Source organism: Orussus abietinus, unplaced genomic scaffold, assembly GCF_000612105.2.
Source record: "Orussus abietinus isolate OABI.00-Male unplaced genomic scaffold, Oabi_2.0 scaffold40, whole genome shotgun sequence".
NCBI lineage: Eukaryota > Metazoa > Arthropoda > Insecta > Hymenoptera > Orussidae > Orussus > Orussus abietinus.
Window position 1 is genome coordinate 464,204 of NW_019394244.1, and position 26,898 is coordinate 491,101.

The 26,898-nt window shown below is 43.8% G+C and overlaps 1 protein-coding gene across 7 annotated transcripts in view; it reads right to left on the reverse strand.

Moving 5' to 3' along the window:
* Nucleotides 1-866: 866 nt before the first annotated feature.
* LOC105704383 (proline-rich transmembrane protein 3) overlaps nucleotides 867-26,898 on the reverse strand; it is a 30,893-nt gene continuing 4,861 nt past the window's right edge. For 2 of the 7 annotated variants that reach the window (XM_012433552.2, XM_012433551.2), the window contains exons 2-7: nucleotides 12,013-12,053; nucleotides 8,561-8,853; nucleotides 8,216-8,338; nucleotides 5,148-7,754; nucleotides 4,850-5,052; nucleotides 867-4,733 (exon numbers count right to left, since the gene is read on the reverse strand). In XM_012433552.2, the coding sequence (XP_012288975.1) occupies nucleotides 4,911-5,052; nucleotides 5,148-7,528 (2,523 nt within the window). In that variant the 5' untranslated portion in view covers nucleotides 7,529-7,754; nucleotides 8,216-8,338; nucleotides 8,561-8,853; nucleotides 12,013-12,053 and the 3' untranslated portion in view covers nucleotides 867-4,733; nucleotides 4,850-4,910. Of the gene's footprint in view, nucleotides 4,734-4,849; nucleotides 5,053-5,147; nucleotides 7,755-8,215; nucleotides 8,339-8,560; nucleotides 8,854-11,988; nucleotides 12,054-26,898 lie in introns of all 7 variants that reach the window. The other 5 variants (XM_012433550.2, XM_012433549.2, XM_012433554.2 and 2 more) reach the window with 3 other exon arrangements.

Genomic DNA, 26,898 nt, shown 5'->3' on the forward strand with positions numbered 1-26,898 from the left:
ATCATTCGTTAACGAATCCAACCTTTAAAAGAAAAATACGCGTTCTCCTAATCCGAGATTAACTAACCGCGGTTAAAAATGGCCAGATTGAAAAATACTCGTTTTACAACCTAAAAAGTAGACCGATAATTATCTTTTCAGTCTGGTACTGACGATTTAAAGCTTTCATCAAGAACTTTCGACTATTTCGAAGTTTACGGACAAACTGAGTCGATCTTTATGGGGAAGGTGGCTCGTTTCCAAACTCCCTCCTCCACCTCCGGTTAACTCGGTATTTCCCACTTGTTACATTATGATGCCGAATGGCAAAGACGGTAAGAGAGCGTTCTGGGGTTTACAGATATAGATGCAAAAAGGCAGAACGTACGAAGACGTGAGTCATTCGAGGAGAGAGTCGCTCACCCTTCAAGCTGCGGATTTTATTTCGATTTTAAGGAGTTACACCACTTTGACCGACCCAAAAATTCCGTTTTTTCAAGAATTTTTTTTTAACAACTAAAACGTTTTTATCCAAATCAAAGTACAGTAAGATATCATACCACTATTAAACAACAAAATATTTTTTTTTCTATTTTTTTTATTTACCAAAATGGCGGCTTGAAAGGCGATTTACCGGAGCGCTGCGAAAATCGATGATCGTGCGAAACACGTAGCCATTTCGTTAAATAATGTTGCATAAAAAACGGGAATAAAATAAAAAAAGAAATTCAGTTTCAAGAAAAAGGCGTAAACATTTTTTTTCGATTTTTTTCAAAATTTCTAAGTGGTATAACCCCTTAATACGCACCCCGAGGAAGAACTAATAAACTATTAGCCGTAGGAAGAGCCCCGGGAATGTTTAACAATCAGGATGTTACATTTTCATATATATATCACCTCTATTAATTTTGTACAGATATCATACAGTTTTTACAGATTCTGATTTAGCATTCACAGTGTCTTCCAAAAGTCTATCGACCGTTCCAAAGATGATCCTCGGGTATAAACGGGAATTTTCATAAATAAAATGAAAATACCTCCGCAACGTCTTCGATTTTCAAAATCCGCGGTATATATATATATCATATTTGATATATTTATATTTATATTTATATGTTCAGACTTGTCGACGCCTCCTCGTACCATTTGCCCAAGTAAAATAGGACAACCTTTTGCAAATTGTCCACAACTTGCTAATTGAAATGACAATTGCACAGCAATCGCGCGGGCATTGTTTCGGAAATTGTTCTGACAAACCGGGAGGGTACACTTTTTAAATATCTAGGTACAGATACAAGACACGTAGACAAAAGGATGTACCTTTACGCAGATACCTTGACGTGGTAAAAATGTATCTAGATAAGTTATTCTACATATTCCGATGAAGATATACTTCGCATTTTTCCCTCTAACTATTCGTTAATCCTGGTTTACTATCGGTGTAAACAATTTAACGAGTACCGGAACACGCTAAAATTCCATACAAATTAAACAAGGCCCTCTGTCGAATTTACGAATCGCGATTAATTTCTTATACTTTACATACGATACAAGAAAAGGAACTTAATCATGCATAAGTGAGGGAAAAACAATTATTTTGTTATTATTTTTGTTTCTAACGAGTTCTCGATTGCGCCAAAATTCGATACAAAACAAACAAGGGCCTCTGTCGAATTTACGAATCGCGAAAAAATTTGTTATATTTTACATACAGTACAAGAAAACAATACTGGGAAAAAAAATTGACTGAATGATATATAAATAAAAAACAATTATTTTGTTGAGAAGAAACATTGAAAAGAGGCGTTTACACCTATGGTAAAACCGTGGCGACATAGCAGATGGAAATTCACGCTTTTCCACGAGGAAATTCGAATCGTCTTCATTTCACTATTTCTAACCACTGGTGTACATGTTCATTGTTTAACATCTCACCACTACCATGACAAAATATAACAAAGAATTTCGCCGAACATGCTGGGAAAAAAAATTCAACAAAAAATGAGCAAAACCGTGGTAAAAAGTGCATTAAACACGAGCCTGTGATTAATTCTGCTTTAGTAAAACTACTAAACAACGTCGCGACAACAATAAAAGAACATTTACGTGCCTCGTACTCCAATTTACACAAGGTATTTTCACTAAACAAAGAATAATCGTTTAAACTGGGCGTAAAATACGAGGAGTCAACGTAAAGGAGAAGAATTCTTTTTCGCGTAAAAGAAACCTGGCGCCATCTACGGCGCCATCTTGAAACATTCGTCCTCTCTCGGAACGCGATATAAACAATTGGAATGATGCTCCTAGAATCGAAATGAAATTTAAACCACTTAACACTTACGCGTAAGCTTAAGTTCCGCATTGAAGCACATCGACCGATATGCTCAGCTCTCGTATCCAAATATGTAATAAATAAAGAGACGGATTATATACAACGCATTTGCGACTAAGTACCTTCGAATACATTTCCTCAGCTCGGAATTGGGAATTTTATCACTAGGGTGAACTTTCACGACCCTTCAGTCCGGTACGTCGGATATTATTTAAACTATCGAATGTACGAAACGTTTCACGAAGGAACATACGAGCACAAGACCATTTCCCCTCCTGATATTAGGCCCACGTTATGATTTAATATACATAAGAGCAGGAATATTAGTATAAGGAGATACAACGCCATGTATGGAAATCCAGAGCGCCTCCTCGATGGAATTATTCAATTAAACATTCCACTTTCCGTGGAACCGAGCATGGACTTTATGTCTCCTTATACCATCGGATGCATAAGTATTGTCGCTTTTAACACGTAGCGTAACGTATTAAGAAACGCCAATATTTATGCATCAACCCAACGCTTCATGCATAAGTCTCGTAACGACCATTGCGAAAGAAACTAACGAAACGCGACGATTAGGCGGGATAGAAAAAAAAATCCAAGTCGTAGAAAATATAGATAAATGCACCTTGGCTTGTCCTACACGTCAAAGTCTTGAAATAAAAATGTTCCGACGTGTCAAGAACCGTAAATGCAGATTTCTCGAGAAACTCGCGGCCTGCAGAATCGGATCGTCTTCCCTTTATTAATCCCCCTGACAATCATTTCTTTAAATACTCCCGAGAAATATCTTCCATCGGAGTTATATTACACATTGTGCGAGTGAAATATCCACGGACAATCGTTTAAGAACCTTTGAATACAGAAATAAAACCCAGTGAACCCTTTCGCCGCGCCGCCGCCATTTTGAAATCTCCCTCAACGTACCTTAGCGTGATTAAACGTTAATTCCGAAATAAATTCGTCATTTCAATGCCCCAACCGCTTAAAATCCATTTCCTTAGACTTTGCCCCAGCAAAAGGGTTAATGCTTCACCCGAGAGCGTTAAAATTTCTCCCAAAAGGAAGAAAGTAGTTAGAATAAAAAAAAAAGAAGAAGAGACGGTACCGATCCTGCGGTCTCGCGGTCCCTCGACGGCAGTGAGAGTAAAACGGCGTTCGACGTTTGAAAATAAAAGCTAATTTGTACCTTAGATGCGCAGAAAGTGTCTAAAGATTAATCCGGTCAACATTTCGTGTCGAATCGAGTCGAACGAGGAATTGTCCTCGTAAGCGTCGGTTACGAGAAATCCAAGATGGCGGCCGCTGGTCCTCGGCGGCCGGCAATATGTATCCATAATTTAATCACATTCCAGGCATAACTTAACGTACAAATAAGTGGCTTAACCTACGCTCAAACGCTCAGTAAGACCTTTTATCGGCGGACTAAGCGATAAATTACTATCTATCGACTGTACAATACGCGTTTTTCAAGACTCATCAACTCGAGTCCCCGAAATCCCGAATTCCCTCTAGCTCGGAACTCTGAACCCTAGTTTTGGACCCCGTGGGCATTTCCTTATGCGTATACTCTTATCGTGTATATTTATATGTATATATTTATATCCTGTATCGAAAAAGACAAGCGATGCGAACGCAAGCTGCCATACTCCGTCATTCGACGCGGATTCTATCAGATAAAGATGAACCGACACAACAGAATAATTTTTTTTTTTCCCCATTCGTTACATATTATTCATTTATGGTAATTAGTCTGGCTATCAAGAGGTCAAAAGGCAATAATAATTATTTAGTCAAGGAATAGTTGGGGGCTTACGGGTGGCAAGATTTGAAAATGCTCTTCGCTGGCTCGGAGCAAGTGTCGAAGCCATCGATGGCAAAAGTACTTGTCACTTAAATGGGAGTAAATCGAGTGATTAGATTAAATAACTTGTGTCGGTTTATCCCTAAAATAAAGTCCCCGCTCGTCGTTAATTTCCTAATTCCCCGAGGAGTCCTATTCTCTCATGTATCTCGATTTTTAAGTCTCACCCGATGGCTGTCGAGGACCACTTTCGACTCTGCGGATGAGACATCCTAAAGTCCTTCTCCAATACTTTTCGGGCTCTCTTGCGGAACTTATTTCTTTTCTTTAAGTACTTAGTGCCTTAAAAGTCAAAGCTCGAAATCGCTCGAGATGAGTTTTTTCCCTCCTTGGAGCGAAAATAAATATCAATCGTCGTCATGGCGACTCGCAGAGAAAATAGTTAATGGCCATCCCAGGAGGAGATTGCCAAATGTTTATACACGCGACGTATTTTACAGTCAACCGCGACTTCTCCAGGCTATAGTTCTTCGGGTCTTCCCAGATGCCTCGTAGAAAATAATTCCTGCCTCCAGGACTCCTCCAGGTCGTTGCTTGACTCTTCAGGAAAAAAAGCTGCAATGAAAAATCACATTATCAATTCCCTGTCTCATTACCGACAGCTTATCTTATTAATAAGCCATGAAAGGCTGGTATTAATTCCCTAGATTGTTCAATAAAGGACAACCCACCGTTCATACAATCCGCATTCGAGGAACATGATCCGCAGTCAGGCGGTCCTTGGTCTAATCTTTACGTATTGTTGTAGAGCTGATGATGGCTCTGATGATGGATCTGCCGATGCGTCTGGTTAGGATGCTGATGCTGATGCTGATGCTGATGCTGATGCTGATGCTGGAGCTGATGCTGGACCGCGGGGTGCCTGGCGTTGTACCTGAAGAAGGTACAAAACGCATGATTTGATAAAAACCATCAACTCCGTGGATAAAAAAAAATTAATTACTGTATTGTAGATCAAGAACTCCGTACCTGACGCTTCCAGCAAGGGAGCTCGCCCTTCCATGAGTCCCAGCAACGCTCTGGGAGTCCGAGAGCTCATCATCCTCAGACCCCAGGCTCCTAAACCTGACGAATCCATCTTCCGCGACGAGCATGGTGGACCCAGAGGTAGGAGGCTGCTCGTGCATCCCGGAGACGGGGGTATGCCTTCCCCTGGACTCGGAGTTCCTCATGGTCTGTACCCCATTCCCGTGTCTATTAAGGGATCCTCTTCCCTCGTGTGGGAAGTGGCCCATGGTCCCGGACTTCCTGATGGAGTGTCTCTCGAAAGTCCCGGAGATGTTCAGGTGTTCCGGGAGAGCGTTCAAGGGGAAGCTATCATCGTAGACCTGTTTCCCAGTCCTCATGGTGTAGTTCTGGATGGCCTGATTGGTGCTACAAATAGCGGGATAGAGAACGTCGTCCATGTTCTCCGTGGAGGTGGAGTTCCCACAAGGGAAGAGCGCGAACCCGGAGTGGACCGACTGCTGGTGCATCTGCTTCTCCCTGACGGGGTACTGGGACAAGCTGGCGACCCAGGCCATCAATCCGCACATGGAGAGCTCCAAAAGCCTGACCGAGAACTGCCACCCCCACCATAGCCAAGGGTAGGGCTGGAGCCGTTCCTGGACTCCAAACACGCCGTACAGCTGGACGAACCCCATCAGGATGAAGAGTAGCGCCGTGGCGATGGTGGTCGTGATGGCCGTGCTCAGGGCCATGGTGGTTGGATCCCCACTTCCATGGTTCTCCACGGACTTGCTGGATGTCAATTGTATCTGGGAGCGAACGACTCGGTAGACGTACATGTAGCAGAGTCCCAGGGTGACGCAGACGACGATGTAGACGCACTGGCACACGAGGGGGAGGATCCTGGCCTCGTCCTGGAAGCCCAGGACCCTGTTGGACACGTGGAGGAACACGCAGAGGACGACGTGAACGGTGGAGTAGAGAACCAGAGCGGTGGGAGAGAGGAACTTGTTGTTCAGAGCCGGTGCCTCGGAGCACCTCGCAAGGTAGAGGACCAGGGTGGCGAAGGCGGTGGACAAGAGGGGAGCCGGGAGGTACATCAGCACCCTGGACAGGAAGTCCGGGAGGGAATGGCCGAGGTTGTACGCGTCGTAGAAGAGGTGGAAGCACCTCAGGGTGCAGACGGTGGTCAGCAGGAGGTGGACGGCCAGGAAGTAGGACTGCGTCAGGAGGTTCGAGGCCTCGTTGAACCTGACGATCTTGTATATGGAGTACAGAGCCATCAGGGTGAAGACTATGGCCGCGACGTAGACGTGGAGGGACCATGCGATCCTCCAGGTGGACTCCAGGGGATGGGTATCCACCTGGGGGACGACGTCGTTCCCGGATGCCGGCCTCTTGGAAGGAGCCGGAGGCTGGGGTTGAGGTCTCGGCAGGCTCTCCGTGTCGACGATCTCGATGTTCTCGGTCCTGAAGCCGTTCTCTCCCCTCAGGCCCTGGTCCGTGGCGTCGTCCTGCCTCCTGGTATTCGGCAGGTTCAGGATGGCGGGTCTAGTAGCCGTCTTCGGGGCCCTCGTGGTGGAGCCCACGGTCGTGGTGACCAGGATCTTCTCCGTGGTGGTCGCGGAGGGCACCAACTGGGAAGGGGCCCTCGTCGACAGGGGCTTCAGCAGGATCTCCGGGATGTCCTGCTTCCTCCCGCTGCTCCCCAGGAGGATCCTGGAGATACTCGGGTAGTGCAGGGTCGGGACGTACTCGTTGCTGGTGTTCCGCCTCTCGTGTTCCTCCGGCTCCGCGTACTTCTGCTCCTTGCTGGGGGTGTTCAGGGGTTTGTTCCTGGAGGTGGAGGGCTTCTCCGGACCCTGGACCAGGTCAGGGGGCCTTATGGGGATCCTCTCGTGGGCCGGGGTCAGGCTGGGAGGAGGAACCGGCCTCCTGGACCCTGAGTGCGAGTCGAAGTTCATCCCCCTCAAGGTCGGCTTATCGGCGAAGGGGTGCAGGAAGTCCGGAGGCAAGGACGGCGTGAACAAAGCCCTCGATGGGGGAACATACGTCGGCAGTTCCCGAAATGCCGGCGACATCGTTGCCCGGGGGATTGGGTTCTTTATGGCTATCGCCGTCGTCGTCGTCAACGGCGAGGGCGCCGTTGATAAGGTCGTGCTCGCTGATACTTGCGCTTCGTATGCCGGAACGCTTCGCTTTGTTGTCGCTGAACTGTGGGCTACTTTGTTGAAGATGGCTGCGATGTTCTTCTCCAACGCCGTGTGGTCCAGGTTGAACACCGGACTGTTCGGCCCTCCCTCGTTGGTGCCCTGGACCAGCGCCAGACAGGGCAACATGAGCAGCATCGACAGGGCTGAAGACATCCTGGATGATGGGGAAGGCCCTTCTTGATCCTTCATCCGGGATCCTTCACGAGGCTTTCGCGAGAGGCACCTGTTCCTCCTTGTCCGGGCCCTCTAGCTCATCCTGCGAGGATTCGGCAGGCGACAGGATTCCTGGCACTGCTTGCGAGTCCTCGGACACCGGGGAGGGACGAGACATGGGACTCGTGGGCTGGTCTCCAAGGGTTTATCCCGAGGGAAGATCCTACACCGGATGGGGTGCCGATCTTCTGACGCCTGCGTACTGGAATACGGATTTTCGGAATTTCTTAAGACTGCTCATTAATTTAATCCATACTGTTTTAGGAATTTTTCCTTGTTTTAATATACCCTACAGAGCTTCCCAGGAATTTTGCATTGCTTTAATATACCCTATAGAGCTTTCCAGGAATTTTTCCTTGCTTTAATATACCCTACAGAGCTTTCCAGGAATTTTTCCTTGCTTTAATATACATTATAGAGTCTTCCAGGAATTTTGCCTTGCTTTAACATACATTATAGAGTTTTCCAGGATTTTTTCCTTGTTTTAATATACCCTACAGAGCTTTCCAGGAATCTTGCAGGCAAGAGGAAGGACTCCACTGCACGGTTTAGCAGGGTTGTAAGGAGAGTTAGAAATGATTAAAATATGAATTTACGATGAATTTCTGCTGATTCGAGTCTAAAAATCCAATCCGGACCTCAGGGATAATTTTAACAATGTACCGTCAATGGTTTCCGCTGGTGCTGTCCTGTTGGCGCCAGTCGGTCATCTAAAATTAGTCAGACGTTTCTTCTCTCGTTTCCAGAAAGGACAAGGCTGCTTTCCTGGTTTCTCCCTCTCTAACGCTGTAAAAAAAAATATATATATATTATAATTTCACTCCAATTTACAGAAATTAAAATCCTTAACCGAGGATTACTTAACGCTCGATTAGAGTTAACCGCGGAATTTATAATAGTTACCGAAGATGGATTATAATTTTAGATTGCTTTTGAAATTACAATTTCACTGTATCTCCGCGTACCGAAACGCTGTATACAGTTTTAAAAGAAATCCTTTATCAATACCTATTTTTTATCGCCCAACTCGTAATCAGTTTCCGCTCGCTCCCAGGTGCGGAATTCCCGTCTCCAGCTTGCGGTATTTGGCGCGCGGTTTGTGCACTTTCATCGGACCTCGAATTTCCGACTTCTTGCAATTCTTCTGCATGGATCTCGGGGGAGAAAAAAAAAAAGCAGCTTCCGAGGATGATTAGGAGAGCGATTCGTTCGGCAGGACCAAACGAGGCCGGAGATTTATCTCGGCTCGTGGAGGCGAGTTCGACTCTGGTCTAAACCATCCATCCAAGAGCCGCAAATATCTGCAAGACCGAATAAAGGGTGCTTTAGCGCAACCTTCTATTTAATTTAGCCCCTTGAACCCGGAGCCATTTCGACATACGGGCGAGATTCCTCTGACCGTGCAGGGGATATTCGACCAAACGTCGGGCGCTCTTAATAGCCAAATGGCATAGTAGTACTCGACAGATTCAGGAAAATATTTCCCCACGCTGCGACACTTTAAATCATACATCTGACCTCTTGTATATTTATTATGAATTTCTGAGAGGATTTGACCCCATGAACAGGGAGCCATTTCGACATACGGGCGAGATTCCTCTGACCGTGCAGGGGATATTCGACCAAACGTCGGGCGCCTTTAGGCGCTCTTACTAGCACAAGACCCACCATAAAGAAATTAAAACCCCGAACAGAAAATGTCAAGTGCGCTTACAAAATTCATAATAAATATAGAAGAGGTCAGGTGCGTGATTTAAAGTGCCGCAGAGTGGGAAAATATTTTCCTCGATCTTTTCAACGTGGTGGAAGTGTGTCCTCGTCCTCGAAACTTGGACGGAAGTATCGGCAAGACAGTGACGTCTTTGAGATATTGATCCCGGCAAAGAGCCCGCTCCTGTTTTCACGAGGCGACCTGACATTCTACCGAAACGTCGATACGTTTTATGCACGTCTCGCAGCATCTTTCAATACCTTCTAAGAGCCCCTCCAACCGCGAATAAACTTGCAAGCGTATCATATGCTCGAATTTCCGGTGCGCGAAAAAGAGAGCCGCTCCTAAGTCGAAGAGCTCTTTCGCCGTCTTTTGCGCATTTCCGAGGTGCCATTCAAATTGATAAGAGCCTTTTGGCTGGCGATATTTCGAAGGAATATGTAACCTTCGATTTTTACAACCTTTTTCTGTATAATAAAAAATTTACGTAAATTAATTATTTCTACAGAAAATAATAAAATTCATTACTGATACATATTTTGCAAGGGCTTTTGTGAATTTCCGCGATACCATAAAACTTGATAAGAGCCTATTGGCTGAAAATTTTGAAAGGAATATGCAACATTTATTCCGAATTATGAGAATTTGAATTAAATAATTATTCTCCGAGTTAACATAACATTTCCATGGTACCATTCCAAAAAAAAATTCATCGCTTTGCCATTTGCACAGTACAACAATACGTTTATATATTATTTCACGAACCAGAAAAATATTCAGTTAAAAAGTGTGCCATGGGAATATCTTAATTAATAATCCGTAAACCTCTGGCCATTTTTAATAATATCCAACAGCGTGCCTAATATACTCTCCGCCATGTTTTCCCCGAAAATTAGAATTGCCAAGCCGCGCCCTTGTAAAATCTCTTTGGCGGGCTAAAAAGACGAGATTCTCCTCGGCGTGCATTGAAATTTTCATCAGGGAACAAAGAATGAATCGCCATGAATATTGCAGACGGTGTTTCGGTTAAACTCCCGAAGGAAAAGCCGAGGAAACTAATTTATCACCGGGGGCTCTGCCAAAAGGAGGGCAAAGAAAGGACTCTTTATATCATTTTTCAAAAGCAAAGCGGAATCATTTTTTTTTTTTTCCCCTCCCTAAACTCGCATTTCCCCCCTTCCAAGATGCGACCACGACACGAGAGTCGCGCACTTTGGAATTAATCTGAAAAAGTGACGTCTACTTGTGTAACTAATAACGGCGGCCATCTTGGTACTCCGCTTGATAAGTTTCCGCGGGCATATTAAACAACCAAAAAAAAAAATAAAAAAAATTACACAACACTAGCAATCTCAATCAAACCTCACCTCAATATACACTACCCTATACACAAGTAGATTGAAAAATAATAACATATTGTCAAGGAAAATATGTAACAAGAGCGATGATTTTAAATATAATTTTTCAAGGGGAATTTTAGTATCGCAACTCGAAAGTGCTCACTTAACATTGTTTCGCGTTGCCGATTGCTTTTCAATAAATGTAATGGCGCATACCGCGTTACGGCCATTGTGCGAGATAAGAGCACTAGTTCCTCTCCGAGAAATGCGCGGTGCGTTATGCTGCGCTGCACATCGCGATGGGAATGCGCAGCATTCTTAAAGATATTTACAAAGTTCGTACATGTTTAGTACATAACCGTAGTAACAATGTAAAAGTACTGCCGACGCGCATAATCGAGGGACTGCATTCTTAACTCTTCGGCTAAGGACGTTAGGTCGAATATTGCCTGCACGGTCAGAGGAATTTCGCCCTAATGTCGAAATGGCTCCGCGTTCAAAGGGTTACTCGATGACTTGTATGGGATATGAAAAAGAAGAAACACCTCGAAATCGAGATTTAACGGAGGTTACCTTCTAAACTGCGAAAATAAAAATGCATTTAACGGAAGAAATAAATTATTTAACTTTTTGGCTACTAAGAGCGCCCGACGTTTGGTCGAGTATCGCCTGCACGGTCAGAGGAATTTCGCCCATATGTCGAAAGAGCTCCGTACTGAAGGAAAAAAAAAGAACGATTCAAGAAAATCTTTTCCCGCGTGCAATTAACGGGCTCGCTTTTGGAGTCAAGAGTTTCGGACACATTTCCTTCGGTCCTTTTTGTTTAACGAAAGTCCGGAGGGAACTTGAATGTTGTTCGTCAGGGTATGGAGCAATGAGAAGCAGAGCTAGAATTTCCAGGTCCTTTTTCTTCAGCTACCCCTTACAGTTGCCCTAGGTGTTTAACTTCCATTTAAGCCTAACTTTGCACTCCGGGGCTGTACTAGTTTTATTTAACAGCTTTTTCTTAGGGCGCGTTCGGAGCTTAAACTTTACTCCCGCCATTACTTCTTCTGACGACTCCACCGATGGACTCCAAGAGGAACTTCCATGACTTTCTCTGACTAAAGAATCAACTTCGAGTCGTGACCGATAATGCCACTTAACGGCTAGAAGAATTCCCGAGGGACTCGCGAGAAATGGCATTAATATTAACCCTTCGAGAGCTGAGACCTTTTGGCGTAAGGGCGAATTTCGCCAGCCCGTGCAAGCAAAATTGAACCAAACGTCGGACGCCCTTATGGGTCCATAGCGCTCCATTATCAATTTTTCCCGCCCCCAGAAGATTTATTCAATGCAATAAAAAAAGAAGAGCCCCTCCATCTCTTATCACAATTTTCACATACCTTTAATCATAAACAGGGAATTACCTTCCTCAGAGAACGGCTCCATCGGATAGGCCCAGGATTAACTGAAACAAATAGATAAACAATGTCATGAATATAAGAATACTTCTTATCGAATTGGAAAACGATTCGGATTAATAACTGGGATATATATTAAATTCCGGTAGTACATTTTATAATTTAACCGAACAGCGAGTAATTTTTTTTACTGGAAATAACACCCTGTGTAATGTACACCGAGCAAATGAAAAATGAATACCGAACAGTTCCGACTCGGATTCACTCGGCGTGGTATTGATTTCAAAAGGCTTTTTTTTTTTATTTTTATTTTCGGAGTTCCCACGGAACAATCAACAAATCCCTATGACGCAGAAAATTCTCCAGTTTTTATCCCTTTGGCTACTAAGAGTGCCCGACGTTCGGTTCAATATTGCCTGCACGGTCAGAGGAATTTCGCCCATATGTCGAAATGACTCCGTGTTCGACTGGTATGCGATATGAAAAGGAAGAAACATTTCGAAATCGAGATTAAACGAAAGTTTTCCTCTACACTGCGAAAATAAAAATCCATTTAACCGAAGAAATATATTATTTAACTCTTTAGGTAAATAAAGAGGCACAAAGAGCCTCGGCAAAGTCGTAGGTCAGGAAAGAACAATAAAAGCAACTCCCGCATTTGTCACAATTAGGCAAACTGACCCGCGAAACCCGAGAAAGACCGAATTAGCAAATTTAATGAGTCGCGGTGGAATTATTCAGTTTGCATAATACATTACACGCGATTAAAAAGAATGGCGACGCCTAGAAAACAGCGGCGATAAATCCGCCAAATTCCGTAAAGCGTACCAAAAAATGGTTATTACACGGTAATAAACAGAGGACGAAAAATCTTTTTCTTTATTACTGCCCCCGGCCATCCCGAATTAAATTATTTGGCTACTAACAGCGCCTAAAGGGGGCCGACGTTTGGTCGAATATCGCCTGCCCGGTCATAGGAATCTCGCCCATATGTCGAAATGGCTCCGCGTTCAATCATTTGCATACGACATTCGAGTCCATGCTCGCCATAGACATTTCAATAACGTCTAGGATTGAAAGTGGAATTTCTAGGGAAGATAATCGACGAGATTGGAATTAACGGTGAGTATTACATTCTATGGGGCCCCATGGTCTGTAGGGCTTCCGTTGAAATAAGCTGTAAGATCCCTTACGAGATGTATTTCATAAGCCCTTCGCCATCCTGCGAGTGCACCGAACCGAAGCCTTATCAATTCCCTCCAGACAGTGAGTAAGTCTAATTGAATATCGAGTTACCGTATTTCCGGGTACTCTTTTTTTTCCTCTTCAAGTATCATTATATCCTAGGGGAAGATTCGAAAGTGCATAAAGAGCCCCAAGGGTGCACTCTTATCTTCTTCCTTTTCTAAGGTGATATACACCACGCTCGGGACAAGTCGTAACATTCTTTCGCAGTTGTAACGCATTTCCCTCAAGCCGTTTACACATTCGATGCACCCGGGAGGGCATAACCATAACTCTTACGGAGTGGCGTTCCTACCTTTACGCGTCATTACGGTTGGACGATATAATTGACCGCAATTCTCGCACCGGCGACATCTCACTCACCGGGCGCCGCTCCCCGTCCTCCTCCCACGGCTGCCGCCGCCCTAATGAGAGTCACTGCCTCGGCGGCGCCGTATATATAGCCGCGCGCGGCCGAGGACGCGGCAACGCCGCCGCAGCAGTCGCGCGCAGACCGCGCAAGCCTAATGTCGAGATGTTATTAAAAAAAAATAAAAAAAAATACATATATATATATATTCTACGGATGCATTAAATTATAAGCGATATAAGCGGTTTTTTAGTAAACACTCGTATTTTATTTACGTAGGTAATTAGTGTGTTTTTTTTCCCCCCCGTAATTTCAGCAAACGTGCCTTCGGATTTATGGGACGGAGGGAGAGGGGATAAAGTTAAAGCCCACTACGAAAATGAAAACGTAAAGCTCGGCGAGGAGAAGGTCCAGAAGGTCCAGGAGGAAGATGAGCCGACCGGCTGGAGCCACTTTCTCGCAGGTGGTCCCGAAAGGTTGAAGAGACGCCGCGGCCGGTTCTCATGGCGGTTTCCATGGGGGACGAGATAAGGCAGATGGCGATCCCTCTTCTTCCGCCCTAAAGCCCCGTCATCGACTTTTTAAGCCGCCTTCGAAATTCATTTAACTTGTTACCGGATTCCCCGAGTCCAGGAATTTAAGATTACGGAATTACGAGCGTTCCGAAAATAGTAACAATAATATACCATTTAAATATATCAAACATGTAAGTATTCAATAATTACTAAAAATCCCTAGGATTGGAATGGAAAAATATATGGCGAAAATAAAAATGCATTTAACCGAAGAAATATATTATTTAACCCTTCGGCTATTAAGAGCGCCTAAAGACGTCCGACGTTTGGTCGAATATCGCCTGCACGGTCAGAGGAATTTCGCCCATATGACGAATGGCTCCGCGCTCAAGGGGTTAAAAGAAAAATGTTTTCCGCCGACTATTAAAAAGAAAAAAAACAGAAACACGAAAGAGATAAAATCCAAAGGGCCCTTACAGAGAATCCATTCCCCAAGGATCCCTCCTCCTAAGGACGTGCTTCCTCCTGGAAACCGAAAGCGCAGGAAAAAAAAAAAAAAAAACCAGGAGAAAAGGAGGGTAAAAAAAAAGGCTCTCTTTTTGCGAATTCCAATCCCCGTCCAAATATCCGCGATTACGAGCCATAAACTGCACCGCGGGCTGAAATCCACTTTGCTGCCTCGGGAGGAAAAAATACGCGCGCGTAAAAAGGTTAAATCTGCTGTATAAGGAAAAAAAGGAAAAAGAAGGAAAAGAAAAGAAAAAAAAGGTAGAAAAGCTTCGCCGTGGCAAATCCCGGTAGAGGAGTACAAGTAATCCGAAGGGGCTCTTCTTTTCTTTTTTTTTCCTGCAGTCTGCTTAAGGTCGCCGGAAACCATCTGCAGTCGGGAATGCATTTTCGGGATTAACTTCCGGTTTCCAGGATGTTGTTGCATGTGTCGAGGTATCCAAAGACACGTGCTGGCCGAGGAACTTGAAACGAGGACGTCGGTCTCGTCGCGGCCGCAAAGAGCACGTGCGTCACGTGCACCACGTGCGTCACTTGCGTGCCACAAATCGCGTGATTTTCTCGGGGCAGTATATATATATATATAAATAAAACCTTCAAAGTTGCGGCCGAAAAACCCGGAAACTGCCCTTCGTGACCAAAATGTGGTCAAAGGCGACCGCAAAGTTATTATTAATAAAAAAAAAAAATTATTTGAAACAGGAAATAGACATTCGACTTTCCTTTCGTTGGAGGTTCCACTTAGAAACTTGTACTTGGAAAATTGTCAATTTCCTCATGAATGTTCGTTTTTCATATTAATAAAAAATCTTCATATTCAGAGAAGTTTTATAAACAAAATCTCTTTCACATCACCTTAAAAGTCAGAGAGTGGAAAAAGGAGGGGACCAATTTCCCGGCCGGGAAACCCACCACAGGTGGGAGGTTTCCCCGTCAATCGTAGCTCCTAGCTGATAACACTTATTTCCCTTTTCCCTCCGCTTTATCCGACGGAAAACACGGCCGAAAGGCTGGTCACAAGGGCGTCAAAGGAAAGCGAGAAAAATAAATCGGGGGAGGGAAAAACGGTCGGGAGAGTTCTCCGCGGTCGTTTTTACCCTCCCTTCCCGCTTTTCCCATTTCCCTCCTTTTTATTCGGCTGCCGACAAAGGGTTGCCCAACTTTCAGGAGCGTTATTTTGCCGACGCGGTCGGCGAAACTGCAAAGAAGGCACGACCTCTGATAATTGTCTCTCGGTCGTACCTTCTTCGCCTTTTATCACCGCAAAATGATGCCCGTTGATTGTCCCGCCATTTATTCCCCGGGAAAAATGATGCTCGGTAATTGTTTCACCGGCTGTCGCCGTTATTGTCATTTTCTCCATCCCTCTTTGCTTTTCTTTTCTCTTTCAACGTCGGGGCCACCTTTATTGGCCCTTAAGGAAACAATATCCTGCGAACGACTTAAGGTGATATGAAAGTGTCGTATATACACACCTAGTCCCTATTTACATGAGCGTATCAATTATTTTCATTACGTAGATGTACCGACATCCCTAATGGGGAAGTGAAGGTGCCTCGCTAACGGAGTCACCCTCTTAAGGGGAGTTTCCAAGGCATTGATAATAAACTCTTCATCTTTTTATAGTATACATACATCCGATTACGTCGACAAAGATAATAGTACGTACATACTATTTATTTTCGTCAATTTAATTACCTGATATAGGGATGTCCTAACATCCCTAAGTGCGCGGCGAAGGTGCCTCGCTAACGGAGTCACTCCCTTAAGGGGACTTTCCACAGTATACATATGTGCCCATAATTATGAAAGTGGTCTAAGTCATATATTTTCTGTTTCGAAATTACATTGAATTAATTTCCTTTGAAATATGGCGTGAAATAACTGATAAACTAATTTTTTTTTTTTAATTTTCACTTAGACCACTTTCATAATTATGGGCACATATATCCGATTACGTCGACAAAAATAATAGTACGTATATACTATTTATTTTCGTCAATTTAATTATCTGATATAGGGATGTCCTAACATCCCTAAGTGCGCGGCGAAGGTGCCTCGCTAACCGGGTCGCCCCCTTAAGGGGAGTTTCCAGGTCGACATCGCCGATGTGAAAATAAATCGTCCGGTCGGGCCGACGACTGCGACCCTCCGGGGTAACGTCGTAAATCACAAAGGACCCTCCTTTAGTTATGCCGGACAATGCCCAACACGCTCGCGTCTATTCAATCCTCTACTGGCTACATTTTGCGCCGCCGACCTCTCGGCCTCGAATGTGGACATCCCTCCGCGTCGGCACATTGAATTTCATAAACGGACATGGCCTGATCAGCATATAACATAAAAAAATCGGAATAATGGAAACTCAATTTCGAAACGAAACATTATTAAGCGAGGGCTAAAATGCATTCAGCATTTATTTCGTGGTAATTTCATAATAAAAGTTTATGTATTTTTTTCAAAAATTCCTCGACATTGAATTTCATAAACGGACATGGCCTGATCAGCATATAACATATAACATAAAATTGCATATGTGCCCATAATTATGAAAGTGGTTTAAATCATATATTTTTTGTTTCGAAATTACATTGAATTTAGTTTAAAATAATGTGGCGTGAAATAATTGATAAACTCATTTTTTTTCTTAATTTTGACTTAGACCACTTTCATAATTATGGGCACATATAACATATAACATGAAAAAAATCACTGGAAACTCAATTTCGAAACGAAACATTATTAAGCGAGGGCTAAAATGCATTCAGCATTTATTTCGTGGTAATTTCATAATAAAAGTTTATGTATTTTTTTTTTTTTACAAAATTCCTCGACCCCAGGCCACGTGCGTCGGCACATTGAATTTCATAAACAAACATGGCCCGATCAACATATAACACAAAAGATGACTGTAAACTGAATTTCCAAACGAGACTTTATTAAGCTAAAATGCATTCAGCATTTATTCCCGTAATTTTGTAGTGATAATATCCTAATAACAGTTTATGTATTCTTTTTTCCAAAATTCCTCGACCCCAGGCCATTCGATTCAGACACGACACACCCGTCTGATTAACATGTCTAATAACCCAATTCAGACTTTTGTCCAGCCTGCAAATGGCGGACGCGATCGAGTAACTCGAGGCACATCATCATTGCATATTACGACCTAACAATGGCGGCGTAACGAAATGTTTATTCAGCATTAACGAGAAGTGCTGCCGGCTTTTCCCATCTTGTCACATCCGCTTGTCAAGCCAGTTAGGACGACAATTTGGGGTGTGTTGAATTTTAAGTGCCTCCACCCCCATAATTTCAAGAAATTCAAGAAATTCAAGAAATTCATGAAATTCCGACCCTCCCACCTGGATATACATTTATTCACATTTTTAAAGTCTTTTTACAAAATCTCATTGCTTGAAGTACCTCGAAGTAACCACCGAACCTCTTAGACAATGAATTTTTCAATAAGAAAAATTAAATCTAATATCGATACATATATATAGAATGACCCTTTCATATCACCTTAACGAAACAACTTTTAATAATTTAATTGTTTGAAATACCTCGAAGTAACCACCGAACTTCTTAGACAATGAATTTTTCAATAAGAAAAATTAAATCTAATATCGATACATATATATAGAATGACCCTTTCATATCACCTTAACGAAACAACTTTAAAAAATCTAATTGCTTGAAGTACCTCGAAGACAATGAATTTTTTCAATGACAAAAATTAAATCTAATATCGATACATATATATAGAATGACCCTTTCATATCACCTTAAAAGAAGTTAAGAAAAATATAATATCGCCCAAACGTGACTTTGTTAAAACATTAAGCCCATCCCAGGTCGTACAAACAATGTAACGAGCGTTCGCGATATTATCCCGGCGTTAAACGAGCTTTTCGTTGATACAATTGTCGGGAACTTTGGCAATTTTTCTCCAAACTTTCGACAAGACTTCGCTTCGTTAAAGAAGTTTCCCCCCGTACGGTTTACCGAGGAGGAAGTCGTAATTCCATCTAAATAAGTAACACGCGACAGTTTCTTCGGAAATAACTTCATTTTCCCCCCTTTTTCCCGGCTTTGAGTTTCCCTTTTCAGGATCCATCTCCGAGTTGGGATGCTGCGCGTTAACCCTTTGAGGAAGGGAATTTAAGAAAATAAAAAGTGACAGAAATTTTTTAAATATTAAAAATTTCATGGGGTTGAAAATTCATTGCGACAAAGTTTATTCCGACCGGGAGGATTCCTCTTCATTATCCCCGGGTATTTTTCCCGGGTTTCCGTGTCTCTGATTATTTGTTCCCAGTCAATAAACCGACATAAAAGGGTTAAAGAGACGCCAGATATCAAGAGTTGTCGCGCGGCCAGAAAAAACATGGCGCCGTTCCGACACCGACTTATTAACCCGTTTATTTCCCGGGAAATATCGCGAGATGGTCGCGTTGAATTTTCCCCGGGAAATTCAGGAATCCCTATTAGCGGGGAAAACCAGGGAAATGAAGAGGCACGCCATTTTATCGACTTAACCGAATGTTTTCCTATGCCTAGTTTGCGGCAAAGTCCGCCGTCCAATTTTCCGGCAGAGTCTCGAGACAATTAATATAATCGACCAATAAATTTAATTCTCCATCCAATAACCATATTCCATGGTACAAGTACCGAAAATCGTATAATATAAAAATGGTATCGATCCAATCGAGTTTTTCCAAAATTTCGAGTTCCACTGGCAAAATTTTCCGGCAGAGTCTCGAGACAAATAATTAATATAATCGACCAATAAATTTAATTGTCCTTACAATAACCATATCCCATGGTACAAGTACCGAAAATCGTATAATATAAAAATGGTATCGATCCAATCGAATTTTTCCAAAATTTCGAGTTCCACTGCCCCATTTTCCGGCAGAGTCTCGAGACAAATACGAAAATGGGTCGGAGCCCCGTTCCTTCGTTCCTCGGAGACACAAAAGGGTCAATAGGTCGAAAGCCTAGTTCCTTTCCCCTAGGAAGGGAAAACCGAAGGAAACTCGAAGAGATTCGCAGGCGAGACGAAACGGAAGCGAGATAAATTGCGCCAACCTTCGGGAAGGTTTATTGCCCACAAGGATGACACAGTTTTGTCAATGGCGTCCTCTCTCTTTTCCTCTTCCCAGGACTCCCGACACCCGCTGCCACTTTTGCACGGGTGTCGGGTTTAGTCCTGGCAGTTATATGGACCTCGGGACGAGTCCTTTATTATCCTGGCAGACCCTGTGGAGGATTAAGGTTTCGGATTTAGGGAAAACGAGAGAATGCCAAGGGCAAGAAAATACCCGACGATTTCCGAAATCTGCGTTTCGCTTTTACGTGTCTGGAAAGAATTTACGATATTTACTATTTTTTTACTAGGTGGTTCCTGACTTTTTACTGTCTGGCTCGTAAAAAGTAAAAAAGGATTCAGGTTTAGGATTTAGGGAAAACGAGAAAATTCCAAGGGCAAGAAAATAGCCGACGAAATTCGCGTTTCGCATTTGCGTTTCTAGGGAGAATTTAAGATCTTTACTATTTTTTACTAGGTGCTTCCTGATTTTTTACTGTCTGCCACGTAAAAAGTAAAAAAGGATTCAGGTTCAGGATTTACGGAAAACGAGAAAATTCCAAAGGCAAGAAAATAGCCGACGAAATTCGCGTTTCGCATTTGCGTTTCTAGGGAGAATTTAAGATCTTTACTATTTTTTACTAGGTGGTCCCTGACTTTTTACTGTCTAGTTCCTAAAAAGTAAGAAGGATTCAGGTTGCGAATTTAGGGAAAACGAGAAAAAGCCAAGGCTAAAAAAATTTTCCTCCCTAGAAACGCAAATGCGAAACGCGTTTCTAAGGAAGAAAATGATTTCATCCCGTAGGAATTCGACAAGTGCGCGCTCAATGTGCAAACGATAAAGCGCAGACAGTTCGTTCAATTTCGCAAGTCCCCTCTTAATTGGCGTCGGTTTGTTACTTAGACTTTACTTGACATTTACCATTCTCGAGTGCGTATCGTGAAAGGAAGACTGTTACCTTGGAGCATTGCGAAAGTGCGGAATGTATGGAGGAAAGCTGATGGGAAAAATTCCAACGCTCACATAGGAACATTATGACTCATGCCGGAGAATATCGGACCTCTTAGCCATGTTGCATCGCGAGATGCATTTTAAAGGCCGTGCAACCTTTCATAAGTGCATCCGATATCGCGATATCAATGACGAGCTCAAATGTTAGACTCACATTTAAACGGGAATTTTTTTACTATCATTTCGATCGTATTAGAATTTTACTTAGAATATTAAAAATTTTAGTCATATCGCGAGATGCAATTTAAAGGCCTTTCATAAGTGCATCCGATATCGAGATATCAATGACGAGCTCAAATGTTAGACTCACATTTAAACGGGAATTTTTTTACTATCATTTCGATCGTATTAGAATTTTTGTTAGAATATTAAAAATTTGTCGAGTCGCGAGATGCAATTTAAAGGCCATTCATAAGTGCATCCGATATCGAGATATCAATGACGAGCTCAAATGTTAGACATTAACATTTAAACGGAAATTTTTAGAATATTAACAATCTCAGCGCAAGAAAAAGAGTGCCTAAAGGCTTCCGACATAAGGTCCAATATTGCCTGCACGGTCAGGCGAATTTCGCCCTTGTCGAAATGTCTCCTCGTTCAAAAAATTAAAATAGAAATTTCATAGGTCTTTGTCAAGTTTCAATCGATTGTATACACCCAGCCCGTAGAAAAAATTCATAAACGATACCTTAAAATCACCTTAATACGATGGGAATTTCATTACATGGTATAATGTTATTACATGACACATACGATTTCGTAGTAGAAAATTCATTTCCCCCCGTAAGCCGACTTTTCCTTCGCGGAAGTGTAATTTCTTCAAGTGGTTAAACTGTCCCCGACTAATCAGGTCTCTCGCGGACCTGATTTAATCACGGAAGGAAAAAAAAGATAACCTCTTCCCTCTTCCTCGAGGTCCTCCCTCCGAATGGAGTACTTTGAAAGCTCGACTTCTGGCTGCCCACTGGGAAGGCCGGATTGAAGGAGCGAAAGAGAGGAAAAAAGAAGCTCTCGCCTTTTCAAAGAAGTGCCGAAGCACCGGGATTAAGTGTTAAATCCACTCGGCTCGGATTATGAACCTCCATTTCGACGCGCTGTTTGGACTCGCCGCCATGTCATCCCGAAATGTTAAGTCGGACTTGTTGAAAAGGAAATAAAAAAAAATACATTTCATTGGTTTAATGAATTTATGCATATATAATTGCATGTTTAACGTTCCATCAATTGGAACGAGTACTATAGGACGTATGGGATTTTTCGGCGCGTATGAAAAATGAAAAAAAAAAAAAAAAAGAATGAAAAATCTCCCCTAAACGCAACGCGCGTTATTTCACGCCGGAATGCCCTGAATATGTTTCGGCGAGCAAAACGACCTCCACTGGTTTTACGGGAAATTCATTGGCACGTTCGCGGTATGTTTGTTCGCCGAAACATCCGGTAACATGAGTGGCCGCATCGGAAAAAAGAAAAAAAGAAAAAAAAGCATTTCCCTCTCGCGGGAATATTTTCAAAAACACTTTGCATAAGGTCGCCGAGCCTTTAATTCGAGAAGCGACCCCTTGAATAAACGTAGCGACGAATATAGGAATATACTGACTCTTTATCTTAACCATTTGGCTATTAAGAGCGCCTAAAGGCGCTCGACGTTTGGTCGAGTATTGCCTGCACGGTCAGAGGAATCTCGCCCCTATGCCGAAATGGCTCCGCGTGCAAAGGATTAATCGACGACCTGTATGCGATATGAAAAAGAAGAAACACCTCGAAATCGAGATTTAACGGAGGTTATCTTCTAAACTGCGAAAATAAAAATCCATTTAACCGAAGAAATAAATTATTTAACTTTTTGAGCTACTAAGAGCGCCCGACGTTTGGTCGAATATCGCCTGCACGGTCAGAGGAATTTCGCCCGTATGTCGAAATGGCTCCGTGTTCACACAATTTAGGCGGCTCGCAAGGGTCGAAAGGGAGCAGTACCGCTTTCGAGATGTCCGACTCGTATCTCGCTCTCCCGAAGGGACGACTCCCTTATCCATACCTCGATAAAATAAAACATGTGGGAAGATGTCCCAACGGTTGACCAGGCCGGTTCGCGGGTTAAACGTCCCGTTAAGGTTCAAATCGTTTGCGGCGCGGAGCCGTCGCGTGTCCGCGTGGAAATCTTTCTATCGAGGATAGAAAGAGCGAGAGAGAAGGTAGAGCGTCGCGAAGGGCGAGGAAGAGAGAGGGCACTACGTGCATCTAAAAGAAGAGCTCCACGTGGGACGAAAAAAAAAGAAAAAAAAAATCCCTGGAAACGAAATAGAGATAGAAACCTCGAGAAACCTCGAAAGACATAGAGAACCACCTGGGAAGGGGATGAAAAACAATTAATCCGGAAATTACCGAGACATATCCTCGTTACTATCCGAGGCGCTGAACATCCCTCGTCCCATGGCTCTCCTTTCTCATCGCGGAGAAAAACCCCGTTCCCCTAGAGATAGAAAACCCCGACTAAGGATAGCTAACCACGTAGACGTAGGATAGAGAGACAGAAGATGGGCATGCGAGTGGAATAGAAAGAGACGGACGACGCGGCGGCGGAATTCGAGAGGCTCGATCGAGGGGGCGGGGCGAGGGAGGCGGTCAGTCGGTGAGGAGCCGCGGCGGGCGGGCGGGCGGGCGGACGTCAGGGGGAGGGTCGAGCGTGCGACGTTGCCACGTCGCTCACCGAATTTCCTACCGGCTGGAGGTTATGGTAGGGACCTTGCGCGCCCAACTGTTCCTCTCTCCCGGGTACGTCTGCGGGGTTGCCGTCGCCGGGGGTGGAGCAGAAACCGGATTTCGAAAAAGGAAGAGGAAACGCGGCCCGGGGCCTTTTATCGCCTGTTTTTTCCCTTTTTTCCTCTGTTTTTTTATTTTCAGGACCGCCGGCGCAATTTTCGTCCGTTTTCGATACCGCCGCTCGCTCTCTCTCTCTCTCTCTCTCTCTCTCTCTCTCTCTCTCTCTCTCTCTCTCTCTCTCTCTCTTGTGAGAGAGAGCTTTGATCTCCCGCGGGATAAGCCGCACGGGGGACGGGATTTAAATCCCGAGCCGATTACCGAATTTATATACGCCCATAAATTGCCCTCAAAGTTACAGGAAAAATATCCGAAAAACTTCTGTCACTTCTCGTTAAGGTCAAGTGAAACACGTCGAGGAACTTGATCGACGTCGATAAAGATTTCTCTCAATTTTTCTAAATTTTTTCCAAAAATCCAATTTTTCAATGTGTCAGGACAATTCTTAGACGATCAGGAGTGACGTGTCAAAGTTTCGGACATTTCGGTCTGATACCCTTAAAAAAAAGTGTTGTATAGAATCGACCGATTTGAAGGGGGTTTCACTTCACCTTAAGAGATTATTTTGAAAAATTCAAATTTTTCAACGTGTCGGGACCATTCTTAGGTGATCAGGAGTGACGTGTCAAAGTTTCGGACGGTTCGGTCTGATACCCTTAAAAAAAATTGTTGTATTAGAATGGACCGATTTGAAGGGGGTTTCGCTTCACCTTAAGGGCAGGTTACGTATCATCGTTACGCGGGGTATGTCCGTGAAGGCCTTTTTATAATCCCCGTCCCTCCTCTACGGTGAGTGCCCAGGAGAGAAGAGTGGCTCGTACCACGTCCCTCCGCCACGCCGGGAGGGGAGCGCCTCGGCTCGAGTGTCCGGCGTGACTCGAGCGAGGTTTCGGTACGCGTCCCGCCGGGTAAACGATGAGACTCCGTTTCGCCGGACGTCTCGAATTCCTCCGTGGGTTTATCCAGAGCCTTTCCATTTACGCAATATCCACGCTGGTGCACCGGCAGGCCCTTATAACGCGTTTCGAGACGTCGCATACCGAGGACATACTCTTCGATGTACAGACATTCAATTTAAGCCTCACCTAATGAAACTTTCGCATCGCCTTAACTAGAACCACTTCCCATTTTTACTTTATTTATTAGCGTAGGGTGGTTAAAATAGGAATTATTCATCTACGGAGACATTTCAACGGGATTAACCTAAGTACTGAGAGCGCCCGACGTTTGGTCGAATATCGCCTGCACGGTCAGAGGAATCTCGCCCGTATGTCGAAATGGCTCCGTATTCAAAAAGTTAATCGATGACTTGTATGCGATATGAAAAAGAAGAAACACCTCGAAATCGAGATTTAACTGAGGTTTTCTATCTACACTGTGGAAATAAAAATGCATTTAACCGAAGAAATATATTATTTAACCCCATGGCTACTAAGAGCGCCTAAAGGCGTCCGACGTTTGGTCGAATATCGCCTGCACGGTCAGAGGAATTTCGCCCGTATATCGAAATGGCTCCGTGTTCGACGGGATTTAAAAACGAGAGTTGGTTTTTTCATTTTTCGTTATCACTCGAAGCAACGGGGGTATTTTCGATTTCGGAACACGCAGTAGTATTCGAGATATCGATTCCCCCTTGCCATCGGATCACGTCGCAATGTTTCTCCCCTTGCTGCGACACTCTTTTTTTATTCCCCGACCCCCTGTAAAACATTCCCAATTCTAAACCGTACACGACCTTTTCACCCGGGGGTGTCGAATCGTATTCCCAACATTTCAGATTTCGCATTCAGAGTTCCGGGCCGGGGAATTAATTTGATTAAAACTTCCGTTCAATCCCGCACTCGCGCAACAGTGCATCGGGTGCAACCGACGCATACCGAGGATGCATGCAACGAAACTCTGCCCAGAGTTTCTTTCAAGCTCTACGGTGAAATCCATCACGTTGATTTCATAAAAATATCTTATTTGACATTTATTTGCATTTTTAGGCGTGGTTTACTTGAACAAAAAAAAAAATAATTCTCGGATAGCAAGAATGCCCTCATTGCTACATGTCGATAATGCACATCAAGGATGACATAAACGTTTACATAAAAAATATTGAATCGAAGGTCTGCGTCCATATCGACACATAGGGTAGGTCAAGAACATGGAATTTAAACTCTGCATGTATATCCCCATACGCGTTTACATCGAGGATATCGAGCTAGAAGTGCATTAATTAATTCATGAAAAACTCGAGTTTCGCGGTGAACACGTGGAGAGCACGTTTACATAAAAAAAAAATTGAATCAAAGGTTTGCATGCATATCGACACATAGGGTAGGTCAAGAACATGGAATTTAAACTCTGCATGTATATCCCCATAAGCGTTTACATCGAGGATATCGAGCTAGAAGTGCATTAATTAATTCATGAAAAACTCGAGTTTCGCGGTGAACACGTGGAGGAGCACGTGCGAACGTCATTGTCATCAATAAGAATTCCTAAATGAAGGATATCGGACCGAAAGCCATCACCGATAGAGAAGTTTAAAAATCCTCCCCGGTGGAGACACATCGCGTGCGGATAATTGGCCAAGCCGCCCCCTGTAAACGCGGGTCGGCCGCATGACCGGCCAAGCGCGGACAATCTCGCCTGGGAGGAAACCGATGAATTTAAACAAAGGAGGTGATCGATGAGGCACGATCGAAGGGCCGGCCCCGTCGATCTTATCGTTCGATCCGATCTGGACTCGTCTCGTGTCGGGCTCATTTTTTCTCCAACGAAACGCCGATGCGCAGAGACAGCTCCCAGACTGCGAGGAAGGGGAAAGAGACTCGGAATATCTTCATTGGCCGATCATTTGCAAAATGAGAAAATAAAGGAGGAAAGAATGAATAAAGGCAGGGAGGCAAGGTTAAATGAGCCGCGATGGGGAGATTCGAGACGGACGGCGGCCATATAGGATGTTCAAACCCTTTGGCTACTAAGAGCGCCCGACGTTTGGTCGACTATCGCCTGCCCGGTCAGAGGAATCTCGCCCGTAAGTCGAAATGGCTCCGCGCTCAAAAGGTTAATCGATGACCTGTATGCGATATGAAATTAACGGAGGTTTTCCTTCTATACTTCAAAAATAAAAATGCATTTAACCGAAGGGATATATTATTTAACCTTTCGCGTACTAAGAGCGCCCAAAGGCGCCCGACGTTTGGTCCAATATCGCCTGCCCGGTCATAGGAATTTCACCCATATGTCGAAATGGCTCCGTAACGAATTCAAGCGATTCTAACCCTTTCAGGGCACAGGAACGTAGTGAAATGATAAACATGACGTTCCAAATGTTCCTTAATATTTATCATCAGCCTCTTAACAA